The sequence below is a fragment of the Cryptomeria japonica genome, chromosome 2 (assembly GCF_030272615.1).
Source record: "Cryptomeria japonica chromosome 2, Sugi_1.0, whole genome shotgun sequence".
Taxonomy (NCBI): Eukaryota; Viridiplantae; Streptophyta; class Pinopsida; order Cupressales; family Cupressaceae; genus Cryptomeria; species Cryptomeria japonica.
Window position 1 is genome coordinate 148,399,706 of NC_081406.1, and position 13,613 is coordinate 148,413,318.

Sequence of the window (13,613 nt, forward strand, 5' to 3'; positions counted from 1 at the left end):
CGATTTTCCCCTAGGGAGTTTTGTGTGCATTTTTGATGAATTTGAGCATGGATTTTTATCCAAGCTAGGGTCGATTTTCCCTTATGGGGAATTTTTGACAATTTTAATGATTTTTAAAGGGATTTTTCAATCCCAACCCAAGTCGATTTTCCCCTAGAGGCTTAATTTTGATTTAAATTGCAATATTTTAATAAATAAGCCCCATTTAATTGCTTTTAAATAATGATTAACGATTATTTAAAATTTTAAAAGAAAAATTTAATAACTTGCAATAATCATTTAATATTTTAACCTTCTAGAAGCAAGTTAGGTTTTCACCAAGCAAGTATTTAAGCAAGTGTTTTATCCCACATTGCTTGTGTGGTGAAAGTAAGAGGTGAAAGCAAGTATAAAAGAGGAGCCTTAGCATTATTTTATTATTAAAATCTGCTAGGTGTCTCCATGAATGAGAGATTTTTCTCCAAGTTGGCGAATTTTGGCTAAGTGATTGAAGTAAGGTGATTGAAGACTTTGTTGGCTGCCATTGCCATTCCATTCTTTTTCCATCTGAGCGCCATATATCCTTGCTGCCATTGTTGATCGAGTGCCATGATTTTTGCAAAAATGGCAATTTTTGGGTGAAATTCGATTTTGCTAAGGAAGGCGATTTCTTGTGTTTGGGGTATCCAATCCCAACTTGGGCGATTTTCTAGATTTCTGCCATCCTTGCTATTGCAGATCTAAGCTGCCATTAACAACATTTTCAGAATTTGACATTGGCGCCATAGCTGGGAAAATTTCGATTTTGCTTGGAGAGGTGTTTTGTGCCACATTTTGGTGATTTTCATGCATTCTTGGTGGCTGCCATCATTTCCAGCCTGCTGATTCGCTTCAGATCTAAGGTTTGCTTCAGATTTGACCTCCATTAATGGCTACCATTAATTTTCAGACTTAAGTTTTTATTGCCCAACCAATTCTAACTTAGGCAATATGCATTTGGAGGTATTTTGTGGAGTTTTTTGTGCATTTTCAGAACCATCTTATCGCTGTTGCAGGTCTGAAAACTCCATTGTTAGGCGGTTGTCTTCAGAAATTTTTATTTCCAGCCACCTAACCATTTTGGCGATTTTGCTTGGAGCTGATTCCTTAGCCATTTTTCATCATTTTCAGGGATTTTTAACTACTTTGCAAGGTGCTAGTAAGTCTGAAGTAATCAATTTTTAGACTTGTCCTCAGAAATTAAATTTTTACCAGCCACACTTATATTCCTGAATATGGTTGTTTTCATCATTAGAACTGATTTTTATCGAGTTTATGCACATTTTTTAAGATTGCAACATGTTTTAAAAGTCTGATTTTCAGGTTGTCTTCAAAATTGTTGACCTCCATTGTTGACTGCGGAAGGTGTCTTCAGACATTCATTGTGTGAAAACACAACCTTTCACACCTTTCCTTAGTCATCATTAATCTGGTATACTCCTTTGCATTTTAGCTTGCATATTTTCTAAGCATAAGGAGGTATCAATGAATTTTATGAAAAGTTTCCATGCCTTAGTGCCGTCACACTTTGAACATAATTGCTAAAATTTACCAAGTGTATGGATTATTTTCCTGACTCCATGCTCTAAATTAACTAAATTTTTAGAAAGTCAGGAATTTTATTACGAGCATTATTTATTTTCCTAAGTCTAACTTCAAGCTTCGTACAGGTGCGATGTCAAAGTCTGGATATAAGGAAAGGAAAGAATTATTGAAGATGTTGGAGATTGGATTTTATCCAGAGCTCAGGATTTCATCCAAATGGAAGGAGATCACTGATACAAACATGCATTTCCTAGACTTCGACCAGATGCAGCGTCAGATGTTAGGAGTCGGAGATCAAGTTCCTTCCCCAGCATATGCGAACATTATGAAGAGTGGCATTTTCCATGCCGCTGGATTCCCACAGTCCATACATTGCAGTGAGCTGATCCTAGAGTGTGCACGATGTTACGATCCGCTCACGAGAATGATCAAGACTCCTAAGGGTGTTGTCATCGCCTACCTTGCTGAGGATGCTATTGCAGAGGTGTTCGGAATTCCACGTGGAACGGACATGAAGGATGTGACCAAGGAGGATTAATATGCAAAGGTGAAGTCAGGAATGGGCAAGGACAGTTCAAGAGTCATGAATGCTACCCCTAGCTAAGCATGTATAGAATTGAAGACTATAAGAGAGTGAATGATGCATTCGCTATGTACATCACACGGATGTTGCAAGGCAGAATCCACAGAAGATTGTCCAAGGAGGCAACAGAGTTAATAGAAAAGTATGGATCATGGTATATACAGTTTCCCACTTTCACATACCTCAAAATTTATGGGTTTCAATCTAAACCCTACAAACTTCCTAGGTATCCAACCGACAGAATGATCTTATTGGAAGTGGTCAGGCAGCTTCTAGAGTTCGATGTTATTCAGAGAGAGAAGCACAGAACAGGCATGACATTCCCTATTTCAGTTGGGAAGACGTCAGAGGTTTGCCAATCCGCCATAGCTGCCAACACTGCGAGTGAGGAGCTTGCATTCTATCGATTTGCTACATATAAGAAGAGAGAAAGATTCGATCCAGACAAGAAAGTCGAAAGGATCATGGGAGAGAGGTTCACTCACAAAATTGACATAGAAGATTATTGGGCCAACCTGATGGACGAGCAAGCAGTGAAGAGAAGAATGTGGTCCAGAATGTCAGTGGATTTCATGAGGAAGTGTGGACTTTTCCTCATTCCTAATCAAGTATTAGATGATAAAGATCATACACATCCACGGTATGAGAGTGAAATGAAGAAGGCAATCCTATTGCCAAATTGGTCAGAGTCAGAAGAGATTGACCTGAATATATTGATGAGAGAGGTCTTGAATTTCTCCGCATATGGGTAGATATACAAATGAATAAGTTAGTTGACATGGGTGTTCCCTTCACTTATGAAAGGATGAAGCCGAAAGAGTCTATTTCCGAGGATGATCAGAGGACTATCAGTGATGTCAGGATTCATGCAGACGAAGAGACTCAAGCTCCCAAGAGAAGGAAGAACACGCCAGGAGAAGTCAAGGCCAGAAGGAAGAAGATTGATGAGGTGAAGAAGAAACAGAAGACTATCATTCCTCCACTTATCATTCCTTCACCCCCTCCCAGTGTCTCATCAATCGAAGTGATTGAAGTAACAGAATAGAACAAGGAGACTCAACAATGTTCCAACATAGTGATACTACCAGAGAATATTCAGGAGTTCCATGCCACAGCAACATCTGCACCTCCGAATGATAATAATGATCAACCGGAATCCCCTACTGTCCTTTTGGAAGTAAGTTTGGGAAATGAGGTATATGATTGGACCAGGAATAGTCTTGATGATAATGATGATGTTATCTCAGCATTGAGAGGACTTGATCAAGAAATATGTCTCAATGATGGTATGGAGATGGCCGCTATTCCTGAATGGCTGATGAGAAGTATGGAGAAAAGTAAACAAATGATAGAGGTACAGCCTATCGACGACATTGATAACTACCTAGCTAGGAGTGCTAAGGAGAAGGAGCCCAAGAGAGCGGAGATTTTGTCGCACATAGCTAGAGAGACAGGAATGCGGATTGTGCAGATTGTTGTTCCTATTGCAGGCGTGACATCGAACATTGCTACTCCTATGGATTTCCATATCACTTCAGTTGCCCTTGATCGTACATCCAGAAAGCAGGAATTTCATGAGGTTGGTGAAAACCACAAGGCAATTGATGCAAGGTTAGGCAGAGAGGTTCCAGAGAAAGAAAGGTACAGAGAAGAGAATATCAGACTTAAAGAGTATATTGCAGGGACAAGGCGTGGAAATCCCACCCTTATTTCCCCTATTGCAGTTGACCATGGAATACATTCACACTATGAGGTAGTGAGAAGTACACACTCGGGGGTGGAAAAGTGGATTGAGAGCACAAGAAAGCAGGCAGATGATTTCCTCACTCAGTTTGTCCATGCATATGATAGGACAACAGGGCTCGTATTCAAAATCCAGTATTTGGAGGGAGTTTGGGAAGAATTCCGGCCTATCCAAGACAAGACTATTCCACGCCTCCAGGCTTTGAAGAAGATTCCTAATTCCACCTTGGTCAGCGAGAACATTGTGCACAGTGGAGACAGATACGATTTCCATGGTTGGTATTGTTCATTAGCCGTGAAAAAATCAACTTATGAGAATGCCCAGTCAAGTTGTATGGAGATGGAAGGATTAATTCAGGACATTCAGATGAAGATCCTTGCCTCGATTGAGGAATTATTAGGTGTTGGTGTTAGTGATGCTAGTGGTTTACACTTAGCCGAATTAAGAGACAAGATGAAATTTATGTATTTTTGCCAGTTGGACTCTTTGAAGAAGAGTCAGATAGATGACTTGGTCTCTTTGTTGATTCATGTTCATAGTTCACAGAAGCTCGTGCCAGAATGGGAGAATACTTTGAATGCTTGCTCGGACTCACTGGATGTGATTGATTTACAACAGGATACCTTGCCTAGCATTTCCATGGAGGAGTTAGATTCAGTATTGGCTAGATTCTTGGAGTATGCTAGAAGAGAAAGAGATGCAGGGAGGAATCTTCTAGAAGATTCTCTATTTGATGACTAGGTATCTTTTCATTGGGCCATATGTTGGTGGCACCATTTTTTATGTAACCCTAATTAGGGTAATTCTAGGGTTTTGTTGGCATGATCTCGGCCGTTGATCTTGGATCAATCTTGGCCATCCATTTTGTAAGAGACTCTATATATACCTACTTGTCTCTCATTTGTAAGAGAGAGTTTTTGTAGAATTGTTGGTATATGCTACAGCTATTTGTTTCCTAATCATTGTTCAATTGTTGGTGATTTTGCTCTTCAAGTGTTGTATTTGCATTCATGGTTCTCAATTCCTCCAAGTTAGATTAGAATTTATTTTCATGTATGTTAGATTGAGTGGAAGATTTGTTGTATTCATTTGTGTGGAATCCTTAATCCATACCACTAGCCTCTTGCCGTTGGTAAGTGCGCCTTGTGTGGTCAACTGGAATTTGGGTAAGCATAACTTCAACTATCACTTGTCCCTTGACAAGCATCAACTTGGATGGTGTCAACGTTTGATGGTGATAGCCTGAAAATCTTTAAGTATACCTTAGACGATTGCACTAAGCTTGTGTCAATACCTGATTGTGAGACCTTGCCTGGTTTGATTCCACTAGATCCATTCATCATTTCCTACATTCTTAGGCTTAGAATAGATTTCCTGAACCCTATTCCTTTTGTCCTTTTTTTAGTAAGAAGTAAATCCAGAGCCACATTGATAAATCTTAAGTTGCCAGCACACCTATTCTGCATCATTCATGATAATCCAAACATTTGCGTAAGTCCCCAAGTGAAACATAGCAATTCACATCGACCATTGAGTTACCCACTCATCAAGACCTGACATGTAGAAACCTTAGAATCATTTTAGTTGATCTCATTCTTAGCATCTGAGGTGATTTTGTTCAAGAGAGGGTAAATTATCTTGGTAATTTATTCTGTATTGTTATGTGCGTAAAATACACATTAACAAGACCCTACATATAAGAACCTTGGAGTCTTCTCGAATGATCCTTAAGCAGATCTTCAGCATCCGAGAGATTTTGTTCAAGAGAGGATAAGATACCTTGGTATTTTATTATGTGTTCGCATGTGCATAAAAAACACATCAACAGATAGGTGTTTTGTTTAAATCTTCTTTAGCTTGGCAATAGCCTAGTCTTTAACCTCTGCTTGAGAGAAGGGTTTGTCTTGATGATCCAAGTTAGTGGTGTTGAGCAACCTTTAGTATGTCTTAAGATTGTAAAGTCTTGTCCTTAGTGTGGTCAAGTCCAGAATTCATGAACAAATGTCTGAGCCAAGGAGTGAAGGTGAAGTTGTAAAATCTTGTCAAAATTGCTAAGTTATCAATATTGCCAAATGTTGCAAAATCTTGTCAAGGTTGTTAATGTTATCAATTTGATCATAGTTGCCAAGGTGCATAGGATTTTTATTAGGAATGGATATAAGAGCAAGAAGTGGTAAGTTGGCTTGTAATTCCTTAAGGTCATGAACTTCAAGTCCATATTTGTGCAAGAAAAAGGTGGGGGGAAATAGTATGAAAATTTGACTGTCAAGAATTGACCCCCTTGCACCACGTACATGCACTCAAGTTTGTGCATTGACCTATCTCAAGTGCACTCTCACAAGGAATTGATGAACAAAGATTATACACGTTTTGTGCATGGATATATGTGAAACCCACTCAAGAAAGGAGGTGTGCATGTAGGGTGTAAAATTCCGCCCAAGAGGAAAAAATGATGCTAAAATTGTCTAAGGCAAGAGTCAACCCCCTTTATAGCATGTACAAAGTTGTGCAAACAAACATCTAATATGTACCCTCACAATACAAACACGAGAAAAGCATGACCAATTTTGTACATAGGGACCCTTAAAATCCGGCCTCATTTGTACACAGCGTTTCTCAAAGTCCAACATACATTTGTGCACAACTATATGTCAAATGTGCTCATGTATTGTTTTGTGCACAACAACCCCTCAAGTGCGCTCAAGTCAAGTCTTTCTTTGTACACAACTATATCCCAAATGTGCCTAGTGTCAAGAGGAATAAGGTAAGATTAAATTTGTGCAAGCACAAGTGTAAAATGCACCCAACATCAAATTTATGCATGCACACCTCTCAAATGCACTCAAGGTTAATTTGTGCATGTGTATGTTTGGAACCCGCTAGTGCAACATACATCTCATTACTGCCCCAGGGAAGAAAGATGAAGGAAATGTTTGAAATGACATATCAGATCGGCCTAGAGAATGAAGAGTCATAGCCCTAGAAAACTCACCTATATATGAAGGATGCAAAATCAATTTATTTCACCATCAAATCAATTCAATTCTAAGCCAGGGAAGATCAAAGAACCAGTGCAAATTCAAGAGGAGGGTGCGAATTTCAGAAAGAGGTAGTGCAATCAGCAAATATACAAGTGCGGTTCTGAGTGCATTGAAGAAGAAGAATGTGAATTTGAGGAAGGAAGGAGTTTATGAATTAAGGGATGAATTTGTTTCACGAAACTAAATTTCATTGAATTATGATTTTATGCAATGTTATTTGTCTTGCATTTCATTCACAAATGTTTCTCTTTCTTCAGGTTTTGAGGGACTTCACAACATGGAGCAAGTAAGACAAAGGATAATATCAAAATTCAAGTGTTCGAGAAGGTCACAACATTCAAGGATTGCACTACAATATGAGGAGGATAAAAGCTCAGCACATTCAAGGAAGGACTCCAAAGAAGGTTCAAGACATTGCAACAAGAGTTACATTGCAAATGGAAGATGTTACAACAATCTTGAATTTCCTTCGGAAATCAAAGATCAAGGTCAGTACAACAAAGGATTTCACAGCTATTACATGGAGTTCAATCATATCAAGGATGTCTTCCAAGGGATTAAACATCATCAAGGAAAGGACTAGTCCAAAATTCCCAAACATGAAGATGAAGTGCATCACCGAAAGGGGAATTTCCAAGTGACAACAAGTGAAGTGCGATCAAGGACATTACAATAGTTTCAAAAGAGTTAAGCAAAGTTAGAAACTTGATCATCAAAGATGATGCAATTTGGGAATAAGAACCATCATCATCACTTCAAGCAATTTGAAATGTTGAGTATCAAGAGATATTGCTCGAAACACAAAGACATCTTTGTAATGATCTACAAGGTGCAAGCTGATGTGGCACCTATTCATCATCGACTAATCAAAAGATGCCACCTTGATATGTCCATGTTCAATGTACCTGACTCATCCTACGAGGAAGATAACTACCCATGTGGAAGGCACTGAGTTCAATGTACCTAACCCTATTTCTCATTGGTCTGAATTCTAAAAAGGACGTGCCCTAAGCAATGTAATTTTCTCATTGGTCGAAGAGGAGTTAGTTATAACTAATCCCAATTAGGGTTTCATCATGTAATCTCGGCCATTGATTCCAAATCAATCTTGGTTGTTCATTGTAATTGGGATGCCTATATAAGGCTCAACCTTCTCATTTGTAATGGTTAATAGATCAATAGATAGATAGTTAGCAAGTAGAGTAGGAAGAGAAGACAAGAAATTGTTGACAAGGCTTTGTTGAACTAAATACTTGATTTCATTGAAGAATGAGGGTTTGAATTTTTTGTGTATCACGTGCTTCTATGCTTCATGCAACTTGAAGTAAGAAGAACAAAAATAAATCATTATGTCTTGAGCCCATCAAAATTTATTGACATTATGACATGTAACCAAAGACTTCATTTCTTGCAAATGCCACTATGAGTTCTACCACAGCATGAGAGGTGAAGAGGGTTAACAAGAGCCTATGAGAGTTGAATCTAAGACTCCTAATATAGATGTCAGAGCCAATGGGTGAAGCAACTAGTTCTATTGACGATGCACATTTTAATTCCCTTCCAATTTATTATTAGAATTTGCCAAAGGTCCCTTCAATAAGACATCCCTTATAAGACAATCTAAAACCAAATTACAAGCAAAACTTGGGGCAACAAGGAACACTAGGCTATGGAGAGGCTATTTCTATCAACTTGAATCTCAAGGCGGCATTACAAGAGTCAACACCCACCTCCTTCATGTTCAAGGCAAAGGTGTAGAGATATGTAAGCAATTGTCACTTGAAAAAAGAATTGAAATAAATAGATTGTGGGATTGTGGTGAAGACCAAACACTTGTATATGCTACACTACGATCGAGGGTTCCTACTCCCACTAGTACTAGGACTTCCCAAGAGCCATAACTTTGTACTTTTCCATCTAGTTAAGAGGCAACGAAGCCTAAGGGAAAACATAGTAGCATCAATGATGCTGCATGCCAATGAAAAAGTTATTCAATGTGCAGAATAAGGATGAGTTAGACGATGCCATTGAAAAATTCTTCTTTGCCAACAGCATTTTATTCATGATGTCAATATGTTTATCTACAATTGCCACACTTCACTTGCACTCTTTCAGATCTTCTCCAAGAACGAGTTTGTAATACCTATAGAGATTAGATGTGTCGTACTTCATTCTCTTGGAGGGATGCTTGAGTTGCAAAAGGCATTGAAACTAACAATCATGACGACAAAGTGGAATCGGTGGCTCAATTCTAAATCAAAGTAAGGGAGGAGGGTTAAGGAGGTGATGAAGAATAACACTTATTGGGCTAAGCAAGATACATTGTTGCCATCATTAATCTAGTCTTCAAAGTCATTAGCTATGGGGACACCAATGTACCTAGACTTGGAGAGATGTATGAACGCATTAACAATATGCTTCTCCAAATGAAGGCCATTGTATGAAAGAAAGACCTCACAGTGCAATTCTGCAATGAACATAATCAACGAATCATTCATCACAAATGGGGGAAGTTCAACACTTCCTTGCACATGGTTGTCTATGTAATGAACCCAAAGTGGCACATGCAAGGGCTTGGTAGAGTTACCCCTATACAAAATGTTGAGATGAAGGTGAGGTTTTTGAAGGCTATTTGAAAAATATATGATTCTACAAATGCCAACACCATCTGTACCTAATGGACAAAAATTGCCACTCTTAGAGGATATTTGAAAAAGACAAAGCTAGATAAAGAGATTACAGCACAAAAGGATCCGATCTGTTGTGGACTATGAATGGGCCCTAGTCATTTGTCTACTATCCTAAATTTCTAGTTCTTCTACTGTTGAGAAGAACCAGTCTATTTATAGCTTCATTCACTTTGTTAAGAAGAAAAAACTAACCTCTAGGAGGGCAAAAAACCTTGTAGTTGGTTTTGTTGATAGTAACACACTTACACACAAGGAGAACCCAACAACCCAACGGACTGTAGAGCTAGACAAGCTACCCTAAACAGATGAACTAACCATACCTTAAGATTAAAACAAAATGACATGAAATACCTTAAAAGTGAATCAAAAGTGTAACAACATAATTTTAAAACAGAAAACAAACACAAAAGTCTTACCTATTATATAGTTGTGTCCCCTCACTAAATAAAGGTTACATATTATTATAATTTCAGCCAACTCTGATAAACATCAAACTACTATTTTCCCCTTTCCCTTGCTCCCATCCCCATTTGAGCACGGTATTCAACAAGCATAGACAATTTAATGTTTCTACAAACTCCTATTGATAACCCAATCCCTTGAAACGCAATCCATGACACATTGATGTACTTGTAACCTTGTAAATTAGAATTTACTGTCCGAACAACTCATTTGAATTTTAGAGCTTACTTGGTAATAGTTCCATCAACATCTGAAATAACAATTCGGGTGTTCCACTTCCACAAATAGATTCGAGCCTCAACCTGCACAAGGTGAGAGATCTATCAATATTAAAGAGGCTAGTAAAATGTCCAAATTTAATATCAAACTATCATTTCATGTAAAATGGTGAAATTTAATACCAAAATACTATTACATGTCAACAAAAACTTACTAACCTGCTGTTTTCCAAATACACTTGATACAAAAGTGAAGGTGATTATGTTTGGACCTCCTTTAAGATTCAGGGATGACAACTGCTCTGATGTTGGTGTATTTGTCTGCGCCTTCTGTCTTCCAGGTTGCCTGTAAGAGCAGTTCTTTGTGAATAGGCCTACTACCTATGGTTAAACTAGCAACGCATCCATTCAAATTGATATTGTAGAGTTCTTGCATTGATGAGCATTAGGCTTCTGCAAGTGAAATGGGAAACTTTTTGGCCCCTGCAAAAATCAACTCTAAATCAAATAAATACCTCTTACTTTCAGATGCCTGAATGTGATCTGCAGCAATTACACTTTCCAATTCATCTGCTGAATAAAAGCCAAATGCAGCCAATCCAAGAATTGTAAGTGATACTGTCACAGAGAAATGCCGAGTTCAATTTTGAATTCTTTATTTTTTCTAGTTACCTATCCCTGAACAATTGAGCTCACTCATGCAGACATTCTCATGATCAAAGGCCTGAACAGCAGCAGTTGCTTCTACCCCTTCCAATAGTAAGAAACTGCACTGAGGAGTGCTTTTTCCTACAAGGTAGACAACGTACATGATGTGCATGATTCAAGGTAGAAGCAAGAGTGAGACCTTCTAGGTAAAAACAAAGCAACAAACAAGGGATAAAAAAGCATGATATTTCACCATGGATATCATTTTAATTTTTACAACCTATTTCAAATAAAGTTGTAAAAGTTTGCTGCAATAATACCAGTGCCATGTTGCATACAATCACTTGGGTTTTCTCTTTCATTCCCATTTCCCAGACTTGCAACTGAAATTTCTGTAGCAACAGAACATTTTAAAGTTACTTTTAAGAAGGATAGATTTTCATGTCAGGACTTATTTGTTTGAGATAAACAAAAACAAATTCAAAGGAGAGGCCAGATATGTTTTTCCACACCTGTACTTTCAGCATTGAAGGAGTGATGCCCTTGCATGGAAATTGAACTAGTCACCACATGCTCCTGCCTTCCTGGTACACAATTAGAGGGGATTTGAATTTCTCGGAACTTAATGCCATGTGATGAATCTAATTTAGACCCATTCACAATGTCTTTTGACTGTGTGACCTCCATTTCTGTTGTTTTTGATTTAAGAAAATGATGCACACCCACTTCCTGCAGAGAAGGTACCGTGTCATAAAGATCCTTCCTCTTGGTACCATTCTTTTGATTTAGATTTCCCAGGTTTCCATTTTGTTCCTCCTGGTTCCCGTGAATATCATAAACACTCTCAAATATGCTTAATTTAAATTGAGAATCAGAATTCTCTATAAGACCATCATTGTAAATTGTATTATCTACAAGTATATTATCATAAGGGCAACTTTTTAAACATTGGGCAGACGAATCAGGATCAGACTTGGTAAATATAACTTGATCATGAAATGATGATATTGCAGGGGTCTGATCTAAATGTTCATCCAATGAAGAAACTGGCACCTCCGTCACATGACCATCTGCACTCACCAAAAGCACCTCTGAATCATCTGTTTGGGTTTTGTTATTCTGAAATTGTGCCCCAGCTTTTTCATCGTCATCAAGCATTTGTTTCTTGGGCTGCATCACCTGGGAGTACCCTGTACACCATTTTCTTTCCAACAGCTCTGCAGCTAATTCTGCCATTTCCAAAAGGGCTACCCTATCTGGTGTCCTTTTCCCTTTATTTTTGGGGTTTGAAAAACTCTGAGCAGTGTACCTAAACATTAATCCAATCACTGTTCTTAGTTGTCGTAAACGTTTCCTTGCAAGCTTCCTCTTCCAAGAAATAGAAATATTGTCATTTGCAGGAGTAACCTTAGAACAAGTCTCACTTGAAAGCCTGGCAATTTCATTTGTTGCCTTAATAGCCAGAAAGCCATCCTTAATCGGTTGAACATTTTCCATAGCATCTGCTGTAAAACACAGGATCACTTACTACAACATATTCATATAATACTAATAGTGTTCATATGCTTTAAATTACTTCCATTATTATTTTTTACTACCGCTCCTTATTTATGCAATCCCTTCTACACTGTCAGCCCTCTGACCATATTGGCATACCACGTAAACTCTTAATGCCTCTGATTTTACTGATACACCAGTACATTAACTATATTGAGAAATATAAAATACTTCATATGTGCACTTACAAGAAAATCAAAATACCTCATATTTGTGCTTACAAAACTTTCTAGGGCTGAAACAAGAAAATAAAAATACCTCATATATGCACTTACAGTTACAACACATTATAGCCCTGTAAAAAGAAAAAGAAAATACCTCATATATGCACTCATGCTGCTTAGTTAAACATACTCAAAACAGCGAATTCATGGCATTCTAAATATACCCTGAGTTCTCGCATTTACCACCAAGCCCCATTTATCTTGGATATGTCACCACTAATATCCTTTTTGAATTTGTTGAAATGGGTAACATTTTAATTTGTTCAACTAGGGAACATCGAGGAAGGTACAATATAACAGTTGTAACCGGCCTCGTTATAATTTATTTTAACAGGGAACTTCGAGGAAAATCGCAGTAATGGGATGTAATTAGTTTCATCTTGAAGTGTTCCACAGGAGAACATTGAAGAAGGCGGAGGTGAGTTGACGTAATTAGCCTAAGTTTTCCCATTTTTCCTTATCCAATTAAGCCAAAATTTGGTAAGTAGTTGCTCATTTCAATTTATTGTTTGAAATTTCATCACTGCAAAATTTTACAATTTGTTGCATTTGGGAACATTGTAGTTTGAGTCTTGACGTTGTAATCGCAGCATTGCATGTTTATTAGAGTCATTTGGACGAGGTCTCCGTAAAACTGTGTAAACCTGAACCTTGGGTGTGGAAAATAATGACGTAAACAGGGAATATTTGGTAATCAGATCTCATTTTTCCCACTTTCCCAATTCCCCAATTAAGAAAGATTGGTATATAGTTGCTCAAAACAGCTTACTCTTAGAAATTCTTCTCTGCTATCAATTCTAGTTTGTTGAGAAAGTAGGTATAATCAGTTGTGATTGGCCCTATTTTTACTATTTTTTCCAGTTCCTCACTCAAGCCAAAGTTA

The 13,613-nt window shown here is 37.9% G+C and overlaps 1 protein-coding gene across 4 annotated transcripts in view; it reads right to left on the reverse strand.

The window, feature by feature from the left end:
• LOC131071387 (phosphatidate phosphatase PAH2) overlaps window positions 1-13,613 on the reverse strand; it is a 69,024-nt gene that overhangs the window by 54,406 nt on the left and 1,005 nt on the right. For 2 of the 4 annotated variants that reach the window (XR_009371504.1, XM_059216470.1), the window contains exons 2-7: window positions 11,462-12,454; window positions 11,270-11,341; window positions 10,974-11,090; window positions 10,817-10,874; window positions 10,521-10,647; window positions 10,312-10,385 (exon numbers count right to left, since the gene is read on the reverse strand). Coding sequence is in view for 3 of the 4 variants with exons in the window: in XM_059216470.1 (XP_059072453.1) it covers window positions 10,312-10,385; window positions 10,521-10,647; window positions 10,817-10,874; window positions 10,974-11,090; window positions 11,270-11,341; window positions 11,462-12,454 (1,441 nt within the window). In the remaining variant the exon portion in view is untranslated. The remainder of the gene's footprint in view (window positions 1-10,311; window positions 10,386-10,520; window positions 10,648-10,816; window positions 10,875-10,973; window positions 11,091-11,269; window positions 11,342-11,461; window positions 12,455-13,613) is intronic. The other 2 variants (XM_059216471.1, XM_059216472.1) reach the window with 2 other exon arrangements.